At 37.6% G+C, this 23,528-nt stretch overlaps 2 protein-coding genes across 2 annotated transcripts in view; both read right to left on the bottom strand.

Moving 5' to 3' along the window:
* vapb (VAMP (vesicle-associated membrane protein)-associated protein B and C) overlaps nt 1-14,492 on the bottom strand; it is a 23,694-nt gene extending 9,202 nt beyond the window's left edge. Inside the window, exons 1-3 of the mRNA XM_005729827.2 lie at nt 14,156-14,492; nt 6,406-6,558; nt 361-464 (exon numbers count right to left, since the gene is read on the bottom strand). Of these exons, the coding sequence (XP_005729884.1) occupies nt 361-464; nt 6,406-6,558; nt 14,156-14,213 (315 nt within the window). The 5' untranslated portion in view covers nt 14,214-14,492. The remainder of the gene's footprint in view (nt 1-360; nt 465-6,405; nt 6,559-14,155) is intronic.
* Nucleotides 14,493-17,132: 2,640 nt separating this feature from the next.
* Nucleotides 17,133-23,528, bottom strand: part of LOC102200473 (ras-related protein Rab-22A-like) — a 13,703-nt gene continuing 7,307 nt past the window's right edge. Inside the window, exons 3-6 of the mRNA XM_005729859.1 lie at nt 23,078-23,142; nt 22,766-22,961; nt 22,156-22,265; nt 17,133-19,887 (exon numbers count right to left, since the gene is read on the bottom strand). Of these exons, the coding sequence (XP_005729916.1) occupies nt 19,790-19,887; nt 22,156-22,265; nt 22,766-22,961; nt 23,078-23,142 (469 nt within the window). The 3' untranslated portion in view covers nt 17,133-19,789. The remainder of the gene's footprint in view (nt 19,888-22,155; nt 22,266-22,765; nt 22,962-23,077; nt 23,143-23,528) is intronic.

Here is a 23,528-nt window from a genome sequence, read left to right on the forward strand (position 1 = left end):
ACAGCTTTGGTCCCAATACTGACCCCTGTGGAACTCCACAAACAATGTCCATACACTCTGATTGATGTTCCCCAATTTTCACAAATTGTTTCCTGTCTCTCAAATAACTCTTTACCCACTCTAACACCACTCCTCTAATGCCATAATACTCCAATTTATCGAGTAATATTTCATGATTAATTGTATCAAAAGCTATATTTGGAATAGGTATAGGTATAGGTATATTTGGAAGAGGTTAATCCTATCACATGCCTATATATGCATAACTGTAATGCATCTATGTACAAAGTATTTCTGTTTTAAAGCATGCACGTACAAATAAGCACATGCTAAAAGCTATGAACAATGAGACACACTCACCACTCCCTCCATGTCAGTCATGTCAGGAGGTGCTAGCATTGCCTGAACCATGAACTTGTGTTTGCTCTTCTCATTGGGGTCATAGTCAAAAGGCTGCAGCATAACTGAAATACAAACAGAAAGTTAATGTCAGCACAGAAAGTAAAAACATTTAGTCTGCTTCCAAAAATTGTTTCTGAATATTTTCTTTAAATTGTACTGTCTTGTAATTATAAGACTCTCTAGTATCCATAAACTAAATAAATAAAAAGGAAAAAGAAGAAAATGCTGTTTGAAAAGGTGCTTGCAATTAACACGCATGTGAAAGCAAAGAAAGGAAAAATTTTACAACAGTAAAGAAAGAATTATTATTTATAGAAGGAAAAATTTGGATAAGTTACCAAAGCTCCAGCCCAGACCCCAGGAAATCCCCAAAAAGAATACTATCGTTTCATTTTGTCGCGAAGACCTCAGTTTTATTTCCCCATTTTTCAAACCTCACTGCCACTTCCCATCCCCAAGGGAGCTGGGAAAACACATCTCTTGTTTGAATCACGTGCAGGAACTTCCGCAGACAGGTAGGAAGAGATTATGATTTGTGAGTGAAACATGGCAATAAAATAAATAAATACAATTTTGGTTCCCAACTTTGTTACTTTTTCTGTCTAAACTAATGTTCAGTCCCCAGCTTAGAGAGAAAACGTTGAGTTTTTATATACTTGTGCATCTCGTGTATTTGTCATGCTGAGCAAAGGGTGTCTGAGTTTGCCCATGATGAAGAAAAAAAAGGGGGGGGGGAGGGGGGCTAAAGAGGATTTCTTCATGTTACCATGACGGCGAAACACTGACAGATCTACAAAAATCCTCAGGGGTAATTTTTCTAACAGCATCCAACTCTGTCTTTCTCTTCTTTAACATTACATATCAGTCTAACAGAAAGCAGGTGTGGAGCTGGAATACTCCTTTAGCCCATCACCACATCAGTCCTCACAGCCACTCGTGGCTCATTTGACGTTATTCCAGTCACTGAGAGGAGCTGTAACAATGATATACAGCAATCCCTTTCTTATGTTAGTATAGGGGACTGAATTGCAGAGAGGATGAAGATGGCTATTGATGGAAAATGTTTTACTCCTTTGACTACAGGTTTTAAATCACAATATAATTGAAAGATGTTTTTAAATCAGTACAATGCCAGCATGATTCTTTGGTTTTTCCTAGAAACAAACAGCCTAGCTATCAGGGCAGTGTTCAGATGTGGCACATCCCCAGTCTCCCTAGAGTGAAAAACCTCAGTGATGTAGTGCACCATTACAGCAATCAGTGTAGCTCAATATTGCAAATCAGAAACAGACGGCATGAACAGATTGAGAACGTCCTGTTTCAGTCAGACTCAATTTGCACAGCCATCTACCTTGGGTCCAAGGGGACAATACAAGAAAATAGAGTCAGGAAAGCTTGCAAGTTCTTTAAGCAACGCTGAATAACATTAAATGATCCTGAGTCAAAGCTTGAGATGGAAAAAAGCACAGCCTCAGTAGGAGAAAAAGTGATTTAAATCATCTTTGATCTACCCCCTTTGATTACACCTTTACACCAAGAGCGACTTCTGCTAATGGCATGATTTAGTATTCTTCACACTGGGCAATAATTTATAAAACTCAAAGAGGCTAATTGTAATCAACACGGTCAAACAGAAGGGTAATTGCCAGCCTGTTTGTTGATGATGAATGTAACCATTAGAAAGGTGAAAGTTAAAAGAGGTGGTTAAAAGAAATTTCTCCTGTCACTAATTAATTGTGTCCTCGGAGAAAACCAGCTCACACCAGAGTTACAAGCAACTACTGGCTCCTGTAAAGCAGACCCTGGAGATCAACTAAAGTGGGATTTACTCATTCATCTGCTGTAAAATGTATTTGTTGGTCTTAGTCTACAAATATGCTATTGAAAAAAAAAAAAAGCAGAAAAGCCAGTAAGTTTCGGTAAGTGTGTAATATACTAGACTTCTCTGGCCCCTTAAAAAGTGGATTATCTGCAGCATACAACAGTTTAAAAAAAGAAAACAGAAACAAAAAGAGCTGTCTGGCAATAAAACAAAGATTAAGTAACAGAAGGTGGGCCAGAAAAATAGAGGATTATATCCAAGTTTAAGCACAGCAATGATCAAAAAATTATGACGATAAATGAGGTGAATCCAACAACATTATTAAAACAATATGATATGAAACAAGATATACGATCATAAAAGCTCATTACTACGCCCTCTACCTATAACAGCAACCTTTTACAATCTCATTAAGAGAAGCCTGATACATCATAGGGCACTCCCTGGCCACTTTGTTCAGTATTAGTCAACACAAAGACCTTGTCAAAGATCACCAAACCTAGTGAGACAATATGGTGTGGGAGCGTGGGAGTGAGGAAGAGAACTAAGTTGGGGGAGTTGTGAAGAAAGAAGCCAAGAGGGAAAATTTACCAGCATATAAGATGAAACTCACATAAAATATAAATAAATATGTATATTTATTCAGACTTCTCAGGTTAGCAGGCTCTTACTCCTGATTGTGCTCTCTTGGGTCTGTCTTATTTAATATATTTCAAAAGGAAAAAGTAACCGACTACACCACCATGTGTATATCACAGTGAGAAATATCCCAACATTAGCAGCACTTCAATCCACCACATATTTCATGGAATCGGCTTCTATTTAGACTCCAACTTCAATTACAAGACTCTTGGTAGGTAACAAGCTAATGTGAATATTAGAAAAGATCACAGCCATAAACGCTCAAACCCATGTGTCACTACTGAATGAATGAGAACTTGACTGGAGACTCAGTTTCATGTCCTGTCATAACACAGGCATGGAGGAAACGAGAACAAGACAATCTAATGAAACCAATTCGGACAGCAGCGACAACAAAACTGTTATTTGTTTTACTGTGGGAAGGTATTTTGCTTTTCTGTCCCCAGTATGTCAGGAGAACTTCTGACATATTCCCACAACAAGCTCAATATTTGTGGACTCGAGGATTTTTTAAACATTTATGCCAGATATTTTTCCACTGGATACTGCTACATAACACCAATCAAGACCAGAAACATTCCTGTGGTTGTAGCTACATTCAACATATACAGTTACAGCAAAGCTGAGCTTCAAAAAGCACTGCGAGTCCACTGCTAAGCCAACAAATGGCAAATCATGGGTTTGTAGGTATGCAGTGGTACACAAGGATGTCTGTGCAACTATTGTGCACATCCTGGAAATACGAGACAAACTGGACTGAAACAAGTTACAGATGACTTGCAGTCCTCTTAAACAGAGGCTATAGGAGTGTGACACGAACGAAATGTTTGAGTTCCTCCCTCAGTGCAGATTACGGCTGTTCGATATAACGATTTAAATCGGATGACAATATAAAAACGTCTATCGTTTCATTTTACGCTATGGTTTGTTTCGTGGTGTCGCAAAATAAACTGTTAACGGCAATATTTTTTCATCGTTTTGATGGTCACTGTAGTGGCTATATTAATTTCTTAAAGTTCTCTCTTTCTCTTATATTTTATATAACCACCCTACAGACGGACAAGCGTCTGTTTTTATGCGTTGTGGTTAGCAACAACGACGGTAACAGCATCGCGTGTCCGCTTGTTTATGTTCCACATAAACCTTTCACAATAAAGCTCAAGATCCTGTTGAGATTTTTCAAAATAAACTGAATCACGTGAAAGAGCAGATTATTTACGGATGAGAAGTTAAAAAAGAGCCGCCAGGTGCTAAAAAATAAACCTTAAGACTCAAATGTTAGAACAGGCTTATAGTTTCATACATCGGTTAAAACGCTCTACTCCAGCTACACGACGTGTAGCTGGAAACACTTCCCGCAAGTCGAGATGCCCGAGATTCACAGAATTTACAGAAAATGATACATTTGTGTGATTTATATCGTTATCGGACGATAGAATTCTTATATCGGGATATGAGATTTTGGTCATATCGCCAGTGCAGATACTGGCAAGTTATTTTGGGAGAGACCTTTCATGCATTCAGTATACAGAAAAGTTTATTCTTATTAGTAATGTTGGCATAGCAACTTGCAGTGTTTATTTCGACTTCTTAAACAGTCCAGTGTTTCAGAGAGCTTTTAAGACCAGGAATGAAACACACTGACATGAAGCTTTCTTTAAAATAAACAAAACTCTTCTTTATATTTTTTTATTACACAAAACTCGACGGTCCTAATCTCGAGGTTTACAAAGCATAAAATCTGAAAGTTGAGGTTTAATTGTTTTTCATTTTTTGAATTTCTTGAGTTCAACAGCCATATTGCTCATTGGTGCCTGTGCTGGTGCATGGCTGTAATACCACCACCTCAGAATTACTGAAAACTGTGAACTGTGGCTTATGCTTATTCATACCCCTTTGAAAATGTCAACATTCAGCTAACAACTGCTCGCAAAACTCCAGAAGTTATATTTCAAACTATTCTGTAATATTACAGCTGTCTCAGTCAATGCTGAGTTTCATTTAAAGAAATGAAATCAGTGTTTTAGGGTGAACCAACACTACTAACGTATACTTAAATTCACAGTAATGTGTAAAAAAAAAAAAAAAAGAAAAAAAATCAGTTAAAACGAAAGTCTTCCAAAATAAATCAGGAGGTTAAAAAGTAAAAAAAATAGTCTCTTCTTTCAAATAGATAAATCAAACTACTAACCTTGTAAATAGCATATATGGAAATGTTAAAATTTGCAGGATGTTTGTGTTCTTATTTTCAGAAAGGAAATGCTTCTAAATGTACTGTAGATGGATTGTACATTGGATTAAGCACCTATGACATCTGTTGATAGTAGTTCATTTTTTGCCTTTAGTATTAAGTCACAACAAGGCATGTAAATTAGTCTTAATTAGCATGCATTGTTTACTGAGCAATATTTAGTTATGTCTTCTTCTTTTTTTAACTATAAATAAAGAACATATGTATTAAGTGGTGTTCTGTGTGCCAAAATGAAATGGAGATTAAAGTGCACTGGCCAAAACCAGCACTGTGCTAATGGGCACTTGCAGTGATAAAAGATGTCAAACCAACAGGAGAGCCACAGAGCTATCATTTAGTACTCTACACAACCACATACTAATGAAAAAAAGAAAAAAATTAATCCAAAATGTAAAGTGATGAAAAAAATTTTCATCACTTTACAATATGTATGTAAGATCTTAAATAATCCTCCGCTTTTCATTGAAATAACGCATGTGTTCAACTTTTCTTTTTCTTTTTTTAAAGCCACATGTCCTGCAATACAGCCCAGGCCTCAGTTCTATCCTGGTAAACACCCTGCTTCAATACAGCCTGAGTACTCCCTAAAGACATAGGACTTAAAGTAACCACAGACTATGCCTATACAGCTGCCACTGTGAGTACGTTCTCAGAGAAGCAAACTCATTTTCAGACTCTAACCTGTGACCCTTCTCAGTCTAACAAGGCTGGAAAATGAAGGAAACAGACAGAGCGGACTCAGTTGGTTTGTCACTGCTGACTGCAGGCACCACTGACACAGTCTGCAGTTGTTGACACCAGATAGGGTGCACTGTAAAATGAGTCTGGGACTGTAAATGACAGACGGTGAACACATGGAAACATTAGCCAGTACCTGCTTTCTTCAAAATGGAAGGAGGAGGGAGGAATACCACGCAGTTGCAGTTTTAAGTTCATGTAACAAGAACAAATCTCTTTATATATTATATGGATAACACTGTCTTCATACTGACTTGACAACCAATGAGTTCTGTAAGTTACCGTGTATAAAGTCTATCCTTCTTAAGAAGTATAAGAATCATCCATCCCAACTTACTAGGTGCTCTGTTGAAAGAATAATGATCCCAATTATTCCCAGATGTATACAGACCAGCAGTATAGTTCACACATAAGCAGCAATGATTGTTCAATCCATTAAAAGACTTGAGACAGATGATCTAACATGTCATTTTATCACAGGCTAACCCTAACCCCATTTTCAGCAGCGAGTGAATAAATTTGACTCAGTCCTACTTCCCTGAATCCTTACCTGAGACATTGATTGAGGTGCCTGCATCGATGATTCCGCTGTTTGGCCGCACACAGTACCGACGCGGCGCTGTCGTCTTCACCTTAAAGCACACATTCCTGTCTGTAGGGTTGGAGAGCTTGAGATTTGTGGTGACCACGTCTGAGAATGGACCTGTGCGGAAAGTAAACAAAGTGGACACTTAAAAACTGGTGTTGACAAGACTGACAAGTCTGTCTTTGGATAAATAAGGACAATGAGAAAGCAACTTGTTAATGAAATCAAATGAGCCAAGTAATAAAGATACATCAACTGCACAGAAGAAGCAACAGTGTGAGGAAAAAACATGATAACAGACACTATAATGTGACTGTTTCTGAGAAACAATCATTTAAATGTAATTTTCTTAAACTGGCACATCGACACAGAAGCAAGTGTGGGAGTTTCACTTGACTGAGAAGTTGCACTACCTTGTACTATGAATTTACAAACCAATTTATTCTTTGATAAATATTTACCAAAAGATTTTGCCAAGAAGCACATTTACACTGTACATACAAACAAGAACAAGCTGACTGCACCCTTTTCAAACAAAGTAAATAATAGAGGAAAATGGCTGTGAGTATGTGTGAGTCATTCGAATGTGGTCTATCAAAGTCTAATGTGATGCAACAAATCGGCTGCATGAAATGTAAAGGCTTTTTCATTTGACCTGACATAATCGGAATAAAAATAGTTTTCATGCCAATTAAACTAATGGAGCTTATCTACACTGCCCTCATGGTTAAGAAAAACAATTATTCAATTAATAGAAAACTGAAAGGTACGCTGTACATACAAAATAAATCATACATAAATATAAATCTTCTACTACTGCATTATCTAAAACAGAGCAGCTAATGCAGTTTGGATTTAACTAATTACAGCCAGCATTGGAGATGCAGGCCACATCTCTGTGGCTGCATTAAGCTCTGCACATTTATCAATAATGGAGAAACCTCCATTGATCGACACTGCACAATATTTGCCTTGTTGGCTGCCATCAACCTATTAGAAAATAATGCTGCTTTTCCTCATGGACTGTAGCTCTGAAGTTTCCAGGCATCACCAACAGAGGTATGCACAGGGAGAGATCGGATCGTTAGCCTAACAAAGCCATACAAAATCTGTGTGACATTAGATTGCACAGATGTGTAAATAACTGCCCATTCAATTCATCAGGCTAAACTAAAGTGACTACACAGAGTGTGAACAAGTCTGAAATGGGCTACTCTATAACCGTTATAATAGAAGCATGGAAGAAGTTTTTAAAATATTCCTTTGGATTGCAGAGCTACACACTTTCCCTTTTCTGCTTAACAACATTAAATTCAAGGTTATTCAAGTAAAATGAAGTCATTATTAACTTCTTTTCTTTTCTTCCTTGCACATGTATTTCCAAAACTCCAGAGATGTTTTTCTGTTACAGTTTCTCCCCCATCTTAACTGCTTTGTAAAGCTTCCAGCATTTTTTTTAAATGAAATTACACAAGTGAAGGTAATTCTGGACAATAAATGATGTCCAAAATTGACAGAGTAATATGAAATGAAGGGGTGGAAAAGCAGGGGAATAACAAGCAAGTTTATATAGCTGTAAGCAATCAATCAATTAGCCCCAGTAATGTATTTACATGGTGCAAGAAAACTGAAATTAGACAAGTGAAAGTGGAAATGCATAATATACAATTTTAAAAAAGAGCTCAGTAATTTGACTTCCGTACAAGTTAAATGCCCCAAATCTCATTTATGACTCAACGAGGGGATCCCCCCCAAGGAAATCCCTAAAATACTTTAAGAGGGTTTTGAGAACCTAACAGACTTTTATGTGAATTTCCTGAAGACTGTTGCTCCTAAACAAGTACATGCTAAATAGGTTAGATAACTACGGAAGCGTAGAGCTGCCACCCAGGACAAGTGTATCACGTTATAACGTGAAAAGTTTATTGTTCTAACAAGATACTTTTCCTGTTTGTACAATATACTTTTCCTGTTTGAACAACATAATATCACGTTATTACAATATACATAATTATCACGTTCGTACAATATTGTACGAACATGATAATTATGTATATTGTAATAACGTGATATTATGTTGTTCAAACAGGAAAAGTATCTTGTTAGAACAATAAACTTTTCATGTTATAACGTGATACACTTGTATTTTTCTTTTGCCTGGGTGGCAGCTCTACGCTTCCGTAGATAACAGCTACCTAAGAACAGTCTGTAAGACAACTTTGTGCACCCTTCCCCAGCTTATCGAATATTGCTGTTATTGTTTTCTTCTGCTAAAACAGTGAAATAGTGAGTTAGTTAAGTCAGGCAATATTTCTTTTTTATTCAGGGGTGTGGGGGGTGTTATGTTGTTAACGTGCAGAGCTTGAACAATATCTCAAAGCATATTCTCAGTCCAGTAAACTGTATGAATTTAAAGTAACATAGTTATTGTAGATTTGTGTCACAGCATGTTCAGAGCAGATGTGCACCAGTGATCAGTTACTAGAGAAAATTGTTCCAACACACAAAACATTTAAGAACAAATTATCCTCAGACTAATTATTCAGTTTAAATACTACTCAGTCCTGTCAGATATGATGCATTAAAAAAAGAAAAAAGAAAAAAAAGAAGCTAAATATTGGATTGAACACTACACTATATTTTATTCTAACCAATCAGCAGTGATTTAGTGTTTGCAAGGATTATTGTAATAATTATTTTTCAAACATTCACACATTTAAACATCAAGTTCATTCATGCATATTGTCATTTAGTGAGAAATTTCCAATCCGCTGTCCTGGTTTAAGCAAAGAATGTCTCGAGTGACTCAGTTATTGCCTTGAAACAATAATCAATGTTTGCTGAAACAGAATTATTTGAATCACTGTGTAAAATATACCATGCGTGCACTGATTTAGGAGTCCAGGAGCAGGAAATATAAGTAGTTATTGCCTTCTCATTTTATAGTCACCACGAGAGTAAGCAGCATCTAAAACTGTAATTCATCCCAACGTGAAGAGTAAATCAAGATCTACTTCAGTGTTAAGGTTTTCTTTTGACTTTGATGTTGGTGACAGAAATATGGGTGGATCCCAGAGCTCTAGCACATGACTACAGTGAGTCTTGAAATGAATAAATGTAACATGATTTATTCAGTAAGGCTGAAGAAAGCCTTACTGTTTAATCACTAGTCTCTTTGATATAACAAGAATATTCATTGCAGATATTGCAGGTTGTGAGCCCTTTCTGATGTTGCCGACTGACCAAATATCATTTCTTGTATAGCTTGAGAGTCACAGGTTTATACGCAATTAATTATTCCCGGTTTTTTTATTGATGGGACAAAAACCTAACTGGAAGCATTACTAATGCCTGTATTTTCCCTAGTAGCTTGAGTAAGAGCTGTGCTAATTCATGGTCAGGCGAGGGGCAATGATGAATGGCTGCATGACTTCCCAAACTTAGCAAATATGCTGCCAATACCACACACTTTACAGTCAGCATTATGGAAAGCAAGATTAATGGAATGGAATGTTACAGTATCATGGAAAACCATATTAGCAAAGAATGTCCATAAATGACCATATCCACATTTATTTGCAGACAATGCTTCCTCTCACTTTGCTGTCATAGATATAGTTACTATTATACATATCATGGTTAGAGGGATGAAAATATATCAATAAACGATCTGAAAGTGCAGACTTTTAAACCAGCATTTACTGACCAGCTAATTTCCAAGTTCCAAAACAGTCTTCCGTCTTGTGATTTTGATCAACAACTACAAACCACATTGACCAATCGCGAAAGCCTTTTTATCAAGTAAAGCTTTCTGATGAAACTACAAATTAGTCCCCTACAGTAGCCATTATGGTAATGGTAAAGTTTGCAGTTGAGAGAAGCACACTAACTCCCTGTATGAAAACACGGAGCTATTTCAGAATTAGCACATACACCAGATTCAAGGTAATGTTTCAGCTCAGCAAACATTGAGAGCAACTGACACTTCCACTCCCTGTTGAGCAAAAACAGAGAGGAAATTCAGAGCTTCACAAGCTTGGCTCAAGATCTAAAGGCTTTTAATGAAAGGGACTCACGCCACTGACTACTGTACACCTGATCTACTACTTCCTGAAGGTTTCTCAGGACAGTGTCCAACTCACAGAGGCCACAAATGGTCGTTTAAAAAAAAAAAAAAAAAAAAACTATTATGAGAAGCTGATATCTGAAGCTGTCATCATGCGATGTTGGATTTTATAAGTAAGAGATAAAAACCAAGAGGTGGTTTGCTACCCTTACCCCTGACAAAAAATTCAAATGGGTAGAAATGAAAAAGTCCAGTGCCTAGAATTTAAGAGCATTTACTCTAGAGATTGTAAAAACCAGAGACAAATTGCTACTAACAAACCCACTCTGTATTTCCTGAGCTTTCACACTGCATGCCTACATCTAGGCATGTGATTTGTGGTATTTTCATTTACAATAAGACACAGTTTCTTCTGTCTGGTTAAGATCAACAGTTATTAGACACTTTTATACAGTAATGTGGGATTCTTTCAGGCTTCAGGTTCAGATTCTTATCAATCATCACAAAAAGCCATGAAGATATATCATCTGAGGAGTCCGGCAACAGATGGCTTGGCCTCCAAAGAGAACTGATCTCTAAGGTTAAGTGAAGACTGATGAAAGACAGAGTTGAATTAAAGATGACGGAACCCCTCAACCAAATACTGGAAAAACTGATTGCACCGGGATACAAACTGCCGACCTACTGATTTTCCCTGCAATTGATTTAGCTACATACAGTTTGAATGAAGGAAATATTTTGATACATATAAATGGTTCATGGTCTAATTTTGCACTAATCTTCAGTTTACTTTTACATTTATGTAAAAAACTAGTTTACACATGGACCTACACCACTTACTGAACAGGTACTGGAACAATTTCTCTAGGAAATCTTAGCACAATACCTGTATTTATTTTTATACCTATTATGACTCTTATTTTACTTCATTCTACTAGATTTCTATTTACTGAGATTCTTTATTTGTTCAGTTTTACTTAGATTTTATTTTTCTTATATTTTTTCTTACATTTCCTTACAGGTTGTGTTTTCTAGCTAAGGAATTTACCAAAAGCGATGTGTGTCCACTAAAGTCATGTAACAAACAAACACCCCAAACATCCACCCAATGCTTCAACTATACTGTAGGTAACCATAGCAACAGTCTTTCCAATTGATAGTGAGTTTCTAGTTTAATCTGTTAATAAGACACATTGTTACACTGGGTGACATAATGCTTTACTTTGATGCACATAGTCTATTTTGGGTCACTTATATAGACACAGAATCACAGTTGTGTAAATAGTCACAAGTAAACCAAACGAACCTGTAGCTGAAACATGGAGGTTATATAAGGATGAGACATAGAACTCAAAAAAATCCTCAAAGGAAATCTATGAGAGAATTTTCTTACAGCAAATATGACCCACATCTTCCCCCCAAAAGGCAATCAACAGCTGAAATGGGAAACATTAGGAGTAGAGGTTCAGAAGAGCTTCAGCTGTGTGGTGCTAGGCATATCTTGCCACTATGTGAACTATCATGGTATTAGTTCAGTACTCCCATGGGATGAGCAAAGACAATGATCTGGATTTAGCCATTAATGAAGCTGCAATTAGGAGTCACCGTGCTACAGATCACTGAACTGTACTGCACGACAACCACATGAATGGTTAAAGCAGGATAATGATGGTGTTTTTCACTTTTTGTTCATGTTCCAATCACAACCAGGTGATACGCTCTATGGTAAAAATATGTTTCTCTATTCTTTATTATTCATCTCCAATAAAGCAGAACCGAGGTATGGATCTGACTGAGGTTTTAAAGAATAGCCAAACCTCTTGGTACGATGTTTTAAAACTATGAACTTGTAGTTAAATATTACCCTAAATCACTACAAAGAAGCTTTCCAACCTTGTTGAGTCAAAAATCTAAATACTTCTGAATCAGTTTTTCTTACTTACGCTATGAATTTGTGTACCCTTTTTAAAAATATTTTTTGAATCACGTCGGCATTAAGATGAAATGGAGCTGAAGCTAGGAACTGGAGAGCCAAATAGCAGGCCGGGGAATTTAAAGACCTAATGAGAGGTGGACTAACACATTCTTAATTTTGGGTCTTTCCATAAAATTTCTTGAGCAGATTGGACTAAAGTGGTAAAAGTGACAACAAATCAATATTTAAATACAATTTCTCTATTTGGCTCTTGTAAAGTGGCTGTGATGGAAGCATGATAATAAACTGAAGAAGAGGAAGACGAAAAAGCAACATTCGGCTGCTCTCTTACTCACAAAGGGTCGTTACAGAGAGTAGCTCTGCGTATTTGATTTGGCAGTTTTTACACCAAATGCCCTTGCTGACTCAACCCCCAGGGATCTTTCACTTATTGGGCGAACATGTAAACAACTAATGCACTTTGGTGTCTATTTTCTCACCCTACATTCTAAACAGTTTATCTGATTAGGATTGCGGGAAGGTTGGAGCCTATCATAGCTAACACAGTGAAAAGTGTGGCATCTTATGAGAGACGTAAGAACAAAACAGTATTGGGACATATTCTGGTTATGCTCTACTCATCATTTTCAGTGTATATTAATGCTTAAGCAGTTAACAAGTGTGCAGTGGAGGCATTACTATCTTCAACAAATTGCTGGCTCAAGCACTGATAGTTTTGAGTGGATTTAAACAGTGGCTACAGTGTAAATTGCTGAGGGCTGCAGGTCATTTAACTACACTGAAGCTCAGTGATAAATATTATAAAGGTTGGCATTTAATTTATTTTTTGGTTTTGCTAAGACAACTAAGTGTAATTTGTTGTTCTTTAAGCCTCATAAACGAAATAACACTGACCATTCAGGCATTTGGGAGACCAGGGTATCATTAAAACAAGTATAAATATTACATTTATCAGCGTCTTAGTTTTAAGTAAAACGTTTAATGTTTCAAACTATGGCAGGAACTCCAGAATCTGTTCCAAAGCAGGTACAAATGTACCATATGTGTTTATGTAACATTATCTGGGCCTAAATGTGACATTTTGCAGCCAAATGCCGAGTCTCACCAAGACATCTATTATTGATTCAAAAGTCCAAACGATAAGGACTGAAGAAATTTTAACGACCCACAGTTGAAATCATATTAAGTTGCACAGGTTGCCCAGTTTTTCCGTCCTGTGAGCTGTCAAGTTATTAAATGACAGCTGGCTGGCCAGCAGAGCGAGACAGCCAATCAGAGGAGGAGCTAATGTTAGCCAGCCAGACATGCTAAGGATGTTGCAGCTTATAGACAATGAAAGGTGGCGAACTAAAAGAGCAGTTATGCTTGTGTCATCTTTTTATAGTTGCTATTTTTAAATGGGTGAACATTTCGTGTCTAGTAGCTGTAACCCGCTTTAGAGGAACTTGGTGCAGGTCAAATGTGTGACAGGGCCTGGCTAACCTAGCCGCTGAGAGCTAATCCAGCTAGCTTTGCAGCTAGCTGTCAGCTGACCTGCCGTCCTTTCAGGGCAGCCTTCGCTTTTTCATATGAAGGCTATATTGTGAAAATGTGCACTGCAGCCCCGCTCGGTATGGGTTCCCTAATAGTGCCCCCCTCTCCTTCCAAACAGCGCTGACAGAGGCAGGTCCCCCACTCCTCCTCCCTGCCACAACCGGGCCCTCCCCTCTTACCTCGGAATTTCAGTTCGTGCTGAGGCTCCAAGAGCAGAACCTGTTCCGGCCTGGCCATGTCCCAACAGCTGGAGCGGGATTATCGCACTGCAACCAGTTCCCGTGTTAGGATGTTGTCGAGTGTTGCAGCGTCAATAGAGTTTATTTATCAATGAATCAGCGGTGGATATCCCGTCCCCCCGGTCAACTACTGCTACTCGAGCTACTAACGCCTGTTGTGATGCAGCAGGAAGGGAGTGAGAGACAGCCTGCTGACGTCACTGCCTCTGCATAGCCGCCCGGCGGTGAAGAGGGAGGAGGTGGCGGGTGGGTGATGCCGGGGTGCACCCAGGGCTGGTGGGGACACCACCTGCGTTTTTCACGAAACCTGAATCCAGCGAAAGGACGTGGCTTAAGCATGCAGGTTTTAATTTCAGCCTAAAGAGTTACGCTTCTAAGTTTACCTGCTGTCACCCGCTGTGGTGGAGTGAGTGCTAACATCTAGAACGAGTACATTATCAACAAATAAAAACAAATCAACCGTACAAGTCGTCGTTATGCACCGTACTAAAATAAAAGTACTTAACTATTGTCAGCAAAATATGACAAAGTTAGTAAAAAGTACACATAGTTCTTGTGCGAGTGATATTATTAGTCTCCGGTATTGCTTTAAAGAAGCAGGCGACAAATCTGCAGTAACTGTGTGATGCTATCGCGTCAGTATGGACCAAAATCTGAATGAATGTCTTCTATCAGTTTGTTAGATTTTTCTTAAAGAGAGCAGGTGAGATATTGAAATATAGTATATATAGTTTTTCATATCTTGATGCATGCTCAATCATCCAGGGAAAATGAGATTGTTTTTCATAGATTATTTCTTGCAACAATTGTTGGAAATCAAAATCAACTTGAATTGTGTAGTCCAGAAAATTAAAAAAAGAAAATGGGAAAAAAAAATCATGGTGGCACAATAATGAACTGTGATCTCATGTCCCAACATGTTGAATGTTTTGAATACCGGTGTAAATTAATGACTACTGAACACTGGTCACATCTAATTAAACCAGGGGATCTGCTTGCATCTCTGAATGTAATGAAAGATGTGCCTTAAATTATTACAGATGTATAAATATGTAGACACAGTGCAGAATTTCTACTCATTATATTGACTTGATCAATCCCAAAAATGTGCTATTAAAATTCAACCACTGAATAAGTTGAATGTTTTGTATATATTTCTGTTTAATAAGTATTCAGAGGTTGTTAAATGTGTGTGCCTTCTCAGCCATCTGCCTGTCAACCACATATCTCAAGTGTCATTCTTATATATATATATATATATATATATATATATATATAGCCCTGCAGCTGGCTGCCAACTGAAAAGCATAAACAGTCACTAACACCGTCACTGTATCCTGAGGAACATCGAAATGCACACATCTGCACACAGAAGAAAGAACACTTCCTACAGGCTGCAGTCATACACTTATTTTTGGAAATCTTTTATTAGTAAACAAATGACAATTCCCTTTTCACGCATTTCGAATTACACTGCAAACAAGTGTTTTCAGGGATATGTTACAATCAGTATGAAATATAGCAAAAAGCTAAATATGGTAACTACACTGCTGATGATTTTACTACAAATGGTGTACAGGTATATTTTCTTCACACATCCGGCTTCGAATAGAGTTATTAATTTGTGTGCAATTTGATGGTACATATGTACACTGTAAAAGATACATAACATAGATTAAGCATATTCCCAGGGCCAGCCCAAGACTATCGATATTTTTCCAATGCAAAACTACAGGCACACAACTTCTATTCATGCCTCGTGTTTCCAAATGGGGGGAAATAATGTGTGGCATAATTAATAATCAAACCTTAAACATTCTAAGCAGTCATGTGATTAGCACTTAACTTAAATCAGAATTTTAAAAACAGAAGAGGTTAAGTATGCGTGTTGTGGTAACATGGCTTTGACATTATTTGGCAATAAGAATCAAACACACAGTCAAAACCTAAAGCAACATCAGGGGATATTAAGAAGTCTGAGGCTTTACAGAATTATTTCATCGAGTGACTTCACAGAGATAACACACTACAGGCAGAATGTTAGTAATATGAGCCAATACAAAAAAGTCAAAGTGCAGCTTTTAATGTAACAGCGTGATTTCCCTTTTGAATAAAAATCGGTAACACTGTGGTAAGTATTGGCTCGAGTTAATGTAGGTTTAATGTAGTGCTGGGTGAATTATCACAGATAGCAGAGCCAATTAAACGTTTACATTTTCTCCTCTGGCTTTCAAGGTTTGACCCAGTCACACTGCCCCTCCGGTCGACTACAGATGGGTGACAAATTAAGTGAAAAATCTTAAAATCAATTATTCATTAACCCTAACACTAGTCTTCATCAATAAAAGGTGTCCAATGCCTCCATTGGAGTTAAAGAGATCATGGAAAGTGGTGGGAACTTGCTTTGAAGCTGTCTTGGTGGTATGTGGTATGCCTTACTATGACTGTTTTTCTTTTAATTTGTCACCAGTCTGTATTTTTGAGCAAAACTGCAATTAAATCAACATAAAAGAAAAAGGAACAAAGACTGCATTTTTACACGAGGATCACTCTGGACTGATTTCCCTTGTTTTTAGGTCACATTTAGAGTGTGTCATAATTAATTCTATTGCACTCAGCTCCCAACTCCTGAACATTATGCAGCACCACTCACTACACAACTCATCAGTAACAGAAACATTTCAGATGATGCAAGGCAAATAGTTGTTTGTGTGGACAGAAAAACAAATTAAGCTCACATCTGTACCTTTTTCTTTTCAAATTTTGAAAAGAGGTTTGGGGAATAAAATGACTCGAGAGATTCAGATAAGGATAAAATTAGTCAGTATAGGCTCAAGACTTAGATTTCAGGCCAACCTTTTTATAGACTGAGCGAGATTCTGGCTATTTTTGGCCACTGAACCCCCCCCCCAAAAAAATAAAAAATTACTACCCACAAGTTAAAATTTCAGCTTATTATCTCAAAACTTCAGACCTCTGAGAAAATAACTTGAAACTGAGAAAATAACTTGAAATTATGAGTCAAACTTTTGGGACAACAACCCGAAAAATTCACTTATGGGGGAAAAAAAAGTTTCAGTGGGATAACAAGTTTCATTAAAGACAATGAATCAAAAACTCTTCCTGCAGTTTCTTTAGTGGCTGCTTGAGGCCAAAAAGGAGTCAATGTCTACCTTCATCTTTGGCACAAGCATATCAACAGCCTCAAAAGTTCAACAAATATGTGTGGTCTATATACCTAACTTTCTCTTTCATAACAACTGGAAGGGTGAGTGTTTTTCTCTTATAATCATTCTGATTTGGTTAAAGTTAGGGGTTTGAAGTGTTCCAGATGTGCCGACACAAGCAAAAGTTTCACCTCTGCTAACAGGAGTCAATAAATTGGAGCTCTCCACTATGTTTGCGGTATTGGCGTCTTTTAGAATAACTTTTATTGGAATTATCAAACAGATAATAAGGCCCCTGCTGTGCTTAGTCTGGCTAAACCTTTTGTGAGTCAGTTTTAGTGATTAAAATTCAAGTATTTTATCAATGGAGCCAGTCAACCAAGTTAGCATTAACTTAGCACTCCACGATCTGCCAGAAAAAGTTGAGCATTTAAAATGGAGAAATCCAGAAATGAATGGATGATGTCATCTTTCATATACAGTCTATAACCCACATAAAGATTGCTGCAGGAATTATGGCATCGAAACCGATCACAATATGACCCCACAACCAACAGGATCCGAAGGACATACGTGGTATACAGTACCAGATCTCAGTTCAGCCGTGCATCGAGAGCCTGGGGTTTAGAAGAATAAGGCAGAAAAGCTGAAAGAAAAGGAAAATCAGAAAGGAGATTCTGGAACAAAGCACACAGTGTGTAATTCAGGACAAAATACAGGCCAAGGTTCATTAAGGGGTCAGCATGTCGACACAGCGCCATGTCTAATTCTCTACCCATAACCTTCTCCTAACGGGAGATTTAAGCTCTAAAATATGAGTTTCCTCTCGACGAGGTTTAGTTTCCAGCTCTTGCTGTTTTCATCAGAGGCCAAGTAGTAAAACAACATTGGATGTGTGAGCTGGGGCTGATTATGTGGTGAGAAAAAAAAAAAGAAACCAAAAAAGGAAAGATGAAAAATGTTTATGGGACAATTAAAGAATTTGGCAAGTCCTCACAAAAATCAACCTCCCTTGTTAAAGTGTTGTAAAGTAGCAGCAAAAGAGTAAAGACAGGCGTGTTTGCCAGTGAAACGTTACAATGGGATAAGAAAAAAAAGGGGGACTGGCAGGATGCTCTGTACCTTGGGCATTATGAAGCACTTCATACACAGGATGCTGTAAAGACTTCTTCAGTGATTATAAAGGGAAATGGGGAACAGATGTGAGCAGCTGGAACTCTTATCATATAATAATCAAGAGTGAGTATTTTGTCCTGATTACAGCACCATCACAGGGAGGGTCTGATAATGAGGTTCCTCTAATCATAGACGGTGAAATTTGTTGTCATTCTTGGGAACAAGTGGCAGTGAAAACATCTTTCTAAGCCACAGAGAGAAAAAGATCAAAGCTGACAATAAAAGGAAAAGCTAAATTTCAGGGAAAAATGCTTATTTGTTTTCCGGCAGAGTGCTAGACAAACAACAGGAGTCTGTCCATCACGTATAAACCACTGGCAGCCAGCCGGTTAAAAACACCAAGCCTGACTCTCTCCTGGCTCCAGCCACATATTTACCATTTAGACATGACAGCAATATCAATTTTCCAAAAAGCTGAACTATTTCTCCAATGTAAAGGAAGAAGGCTCCCACACATCTTTCATTTCTGCTTCTTTTACTGTGTGATTGTGGTTTACATCAAAACATCCCACTGGTATTTTGCCTCGGTTAAAGCAGCAATCACACAATAAAATTTAAATTAAGCGTGCACAATCCTTCTTGGAGTGGACTGTGGCTGGAAACGACTGACGCTGCGATGAAAGGATCACAGGGAGAGCCAGGCTTTTTATTAGGATGACTAACATCATTTTTTTTCCTTCAAAATCTTATATAAAATATTAAATTCACACTTTTGGTTCTTTCAGAATGCTTGGAGAGAGATCTCCCAAAAGAAAGTCAATAACTTAAGTACTATGAAAATAAGTTTTCAAGATTTAACCACTTCATTTCATGTTTTTGGTTGAAAGATAGTAGATCTGTACAAATGTACAATTATAAACGACTGAATGCATCCATCAGTCTGTAGATGTACAGTTAAGCTGAGGAATTTAGAGTTATAATGCACCAGAGAGAGAAAATTGCATGTATGCATGTCACTGGCATCGCTGTTTGTTAATTCTCAGTAAACCTGAGAACTGATTTTCTCCAGCTAGGAGTTTTCAAACAAAACACAATGACCTGCTGTTTTTGACTGCCATGAAAATATATTTGCTACAACTCTCCGAGTGTCACTGACCCACTCGGGTGTCTGTGGTGCAGGCGTTTGAGGGTTTGCCGTGGCTTTAAGCTGAAGCAGGCCAGAAAAAAGAAAATGGGCAACGCTTGTATCACAGGTCACGTTGGAGGGGAGGGAAGACAGTCACCAGCGTCATCAGCAGCACGTCCTGCGAGACTCTGAGGCCTGACGACCCAATTTGAAACCTCTTGCTGAAGATCCTCCAGCTTCGTCTACAACAGGGATGCGCTTACCTTAGAGAAGACACACACATAAAGGTATCAGCCTACCTTTTTCTATTTCAGGTTGTTCACTTTTATTTTTTACTCTTAAACAATATTTTATTTATTTCAAATTTAAAGATTTGTTTAGTGCAACATCACACAGCATTTATAATAAAACTGTAGTTGTGTCCCAGATTAATGCACTCATTCACTTCTTCACTAACACTTCCAGAGAAGTTCTACATAGAGGAATATACAGTGAACATTAGACAATGGTGATTTTCTATATAATGTTTAAGGGAACCTGTTGTGTTCATTTCCTGCTACTTGTTTTCTTTTTCTTGGACTATTAAGGTAGCTTTGCATGAATTAGTGTATAACAAATGTATTCAACTAGGGCTGTTCGATGTAACGATATATATCGGATGACGATATAAAAACGTCTATCATTTCATTTTATGCTATCGTTTGTTTCGTGGTGTCGCAAAATAAACTGTTTACGGCAATATTTTTTTCATCGTTTTGACGGTCACTGTAGTGGCTATATTAATTTCTTAAAGTTCTCTCGTTCTCTTATATTTTATATAACCACACTACAGATGGACAAGCGCCTGTTTTTATGCTTTGTGGTTAGCAACAATGACGGCAACAGCATCGCGTGTCTGCTTGTTTATGTTCCACATAAACCTTTCACAATAAAGCTCAAGATCCTGTTGAGACTTTTCAAAATAAACTGAATCACGTGAAAGAGCAGATTATTTACGCATGAGAATTAAAAAAGAGCCGCCAGGTGCTAAAAAATAAACCTTAGACTCAAACGTTAGAACAGGCTGTTTCCCCGCAGCACGCCGTGTAATAAATACTCACAAAGAAAATGGCGGCCTTTACAACTTATGTCTAAAAATGTATCGTTTCATGCATCGGTTAAAACACTCGACTCCAGCTACACGACGCGCAGCTGGAAACACTTCCCGCAAGTCGAGCTGCCCGAGATTCACAGAATTTACAGAAAATGATACATTTGTGTGATTTATATCGTTATCGGTACGATAGAATTCTTATATCGGGATATGAGATTTTGGTCATATCGCACAGCCCTATATTCAACGACCATCCAAAAATGAACAGTACTGGTAATTACCCAAAATTATATTTTATATTTCTGTAATGGTTAATTCACCATTTTGTGCAAATTCATTAATTGATATTTTTTAATGCTACAGTTTAATTTTTGTTATCCATGACTGTTCAAATTTTCTGGTTAACAAAAATTCAGGAAAAATAGTAAAACACGTAAGTACTTTTGATTAGGCTGTCAAATTACAGTTATGTGCTTGCATTCCTAAACCCCAAAAATAGATTTAAATGGTTAAATCTTTAGTTTTAAATAGGTTTTAATAGGAGTAGCCTTAATAACGGTCTGGGTCCATCTTGTATGCAGTATGGAACTGAGACATATCTACACTGTAGATATGTCTCAGTTTAGTGTTTAGTGAAGCTCAAGTTTGACTGCACTGCGAGATATGGTAGTATTCATTGTAGATGGTGACAGCAGTACAAAATACTGCATTGTGTATTATTACATCTGGGACTCCTGATATAAAACTTTAAGTAGAGTTTAGACTAAACATCGGTTTCTTTTAAAGCATCTTTCAAAAAGAAGCCGAAAGCTACTGCAGAGTAGTTGTGTTCATGTTGCATGTTACTAATTGGTTTTTTTCAAATAAATACTCCTTAATTTCTTTATGTTCTGAGATTTCTCACTTTATACTGACTAATCTTGACCGACCAGAGTTTCATTAAACATGCCCCGAGTATCCAGTAGAGTTGTAAGCTTGTTAATTTAGCAAGTAGTATAACTGCTCATAAGAATTCTTCAGGCAAACTATAATCACTTTAATTTTGAGTGTACAGTGTATTTACAAAGTACTACCCATGGCTCTAAAGTATTCGTAGTAAGATTGTGGTGAAAACTATCAGAGAAATATGTACATTACATACAGTGTACGTTGTTTTTTTGTTCAGTGAAACTCTAGTTTGTGTGTTATTTTGGCAGAACTGGATCAACTGCTCCTCTCTCCACTTGTCTCCTCAATTTTTTTAAGTCTCAACGTGTTATGATTAAGTGGATTCTGCTTTACTTCCAACTCCCACACATAAAACAACAACTAAACATTACAAAATTATGTCTCTAATAGACAGTATTTTTTTTAAATGCTATTCATTGCTTGATTTATCATCGCAAGATCCTGTGGCTGTTCGGGCCCGCACGACCAAATATACAAGAAACACACTCACTTATCTCTACAAACACCTCGTTGATGTTAATGGCATTCTTGGCGCTGGTTTCTACAAAGATGGCATGGATGGAGTCGGCATAGTCCTTGGCATCCTTCTCTGGCACTTCCCTGGAGATGCGGGAGATGTGTCAGAAATATTATGTTGCAATTTGTACACAGTTTCTCAGATTTCATGCCTGACCTGATAACCATCAAATGTTTTTCTACAGACGTTATGGAGAAGATTTCGCAATTTCATGGATAAGTCTGAGCCAAAAAAAACCCAACAACAACAACAACATAGGAAAGGATAAATACCATTAGAGCTTATTAAATCCACTAAAAATAACTAGAACTTTGAACCCAGTAATCTACATTTTAAATTCCTATAATGATAAAAGGTCAAGACAAATGAGACTTTAATACACATATGCCTATATTTACAGTACAGAACAGGCGTCATGGCATTTCTGAGGCAAACATTAAATATTATTCTGACAGAAAAGGTCACGATACATCCTCCGCACAATATTTTTCTACTCTACCAAACAAAATTCTCTACTGATGTTAAATGAGGGCTCATAATCACAGTGAATACGAGAAGTGTTCACAGCACAACAGAGGTTTACCTGGCATCTGACAGGTCACATTTGTTCCCAGCGATTGCGACAACTATATTAGGAGGGCCATGTTGGCGGAGCTCTTTCACCCAGTTCTTCAGTGTTTGGAAGGAGTCCTGATGGCACAGGTTAGTAAGGTGTGATACTGAATAAAACAATACTAAGACAAGCACACAGTATCTACTGTGGAAGTTTAAGGAACAGGCTGGAAGTCAAGAGAGTTAAATGAGATAATCAAAACCAGTTATGGTATAGTTATGGATAAATTACTTATTTATTTTCACTTGGGACGGCATGCTGGAGCAGTCACTGTCACCTCACAGGCAGACTGTCTGTGGCCCTTCTGCATGTACTCCCTATGCATACGTGGGTTCTCTGTGGGTACTCTGCCTTAAACAGTTATTCAGAATTGGCAGTAGGTGTGAAGGAGAGTGTAAATGGCTGTCTGTTACGCTATGTTAAGCCTATGATAGACTGGTGACCTCTCCGAGGTGTACCCTGCCTCTCCCCCAACTCCACCCTCTCACTGACCCTGAATCAAATAAGGGGTTAAGACAATGGATGGCTCGATGGATTAGTTTGGGTGGGTTTTTTTCATATTTTTGGTCTTATTGTATTTTATTTAATATGCCAATCTTTTTAATTTAAGCCACTTGTTATAGGTTTGTTGTGTTTAACTCAATTTTAGCTGTGGTAACAGGAATATCCCAAGTCTGGATAAATAAAGTACAACTTATCTTGCCTTAGCGTAAGGACTAGAAAGGGGGGGGGG

The sequence above is a fragment of the Pundamilia nyererei genome, unplaced genomic scaffold, assembly GCF_000239375.1.
Source record: "Pundamilia nyererei isolate P.nyererei 1_Seehausen unplaced genomic scaffold, PunNye1.0 scaffold00034, whole genome shotgun sequence".
NCBI lineage: Eukaryota > Metazoa > Chordata > Actinopteri > Cichliformes > Cichlidae > Pundamilia > Pundamilia nyererei.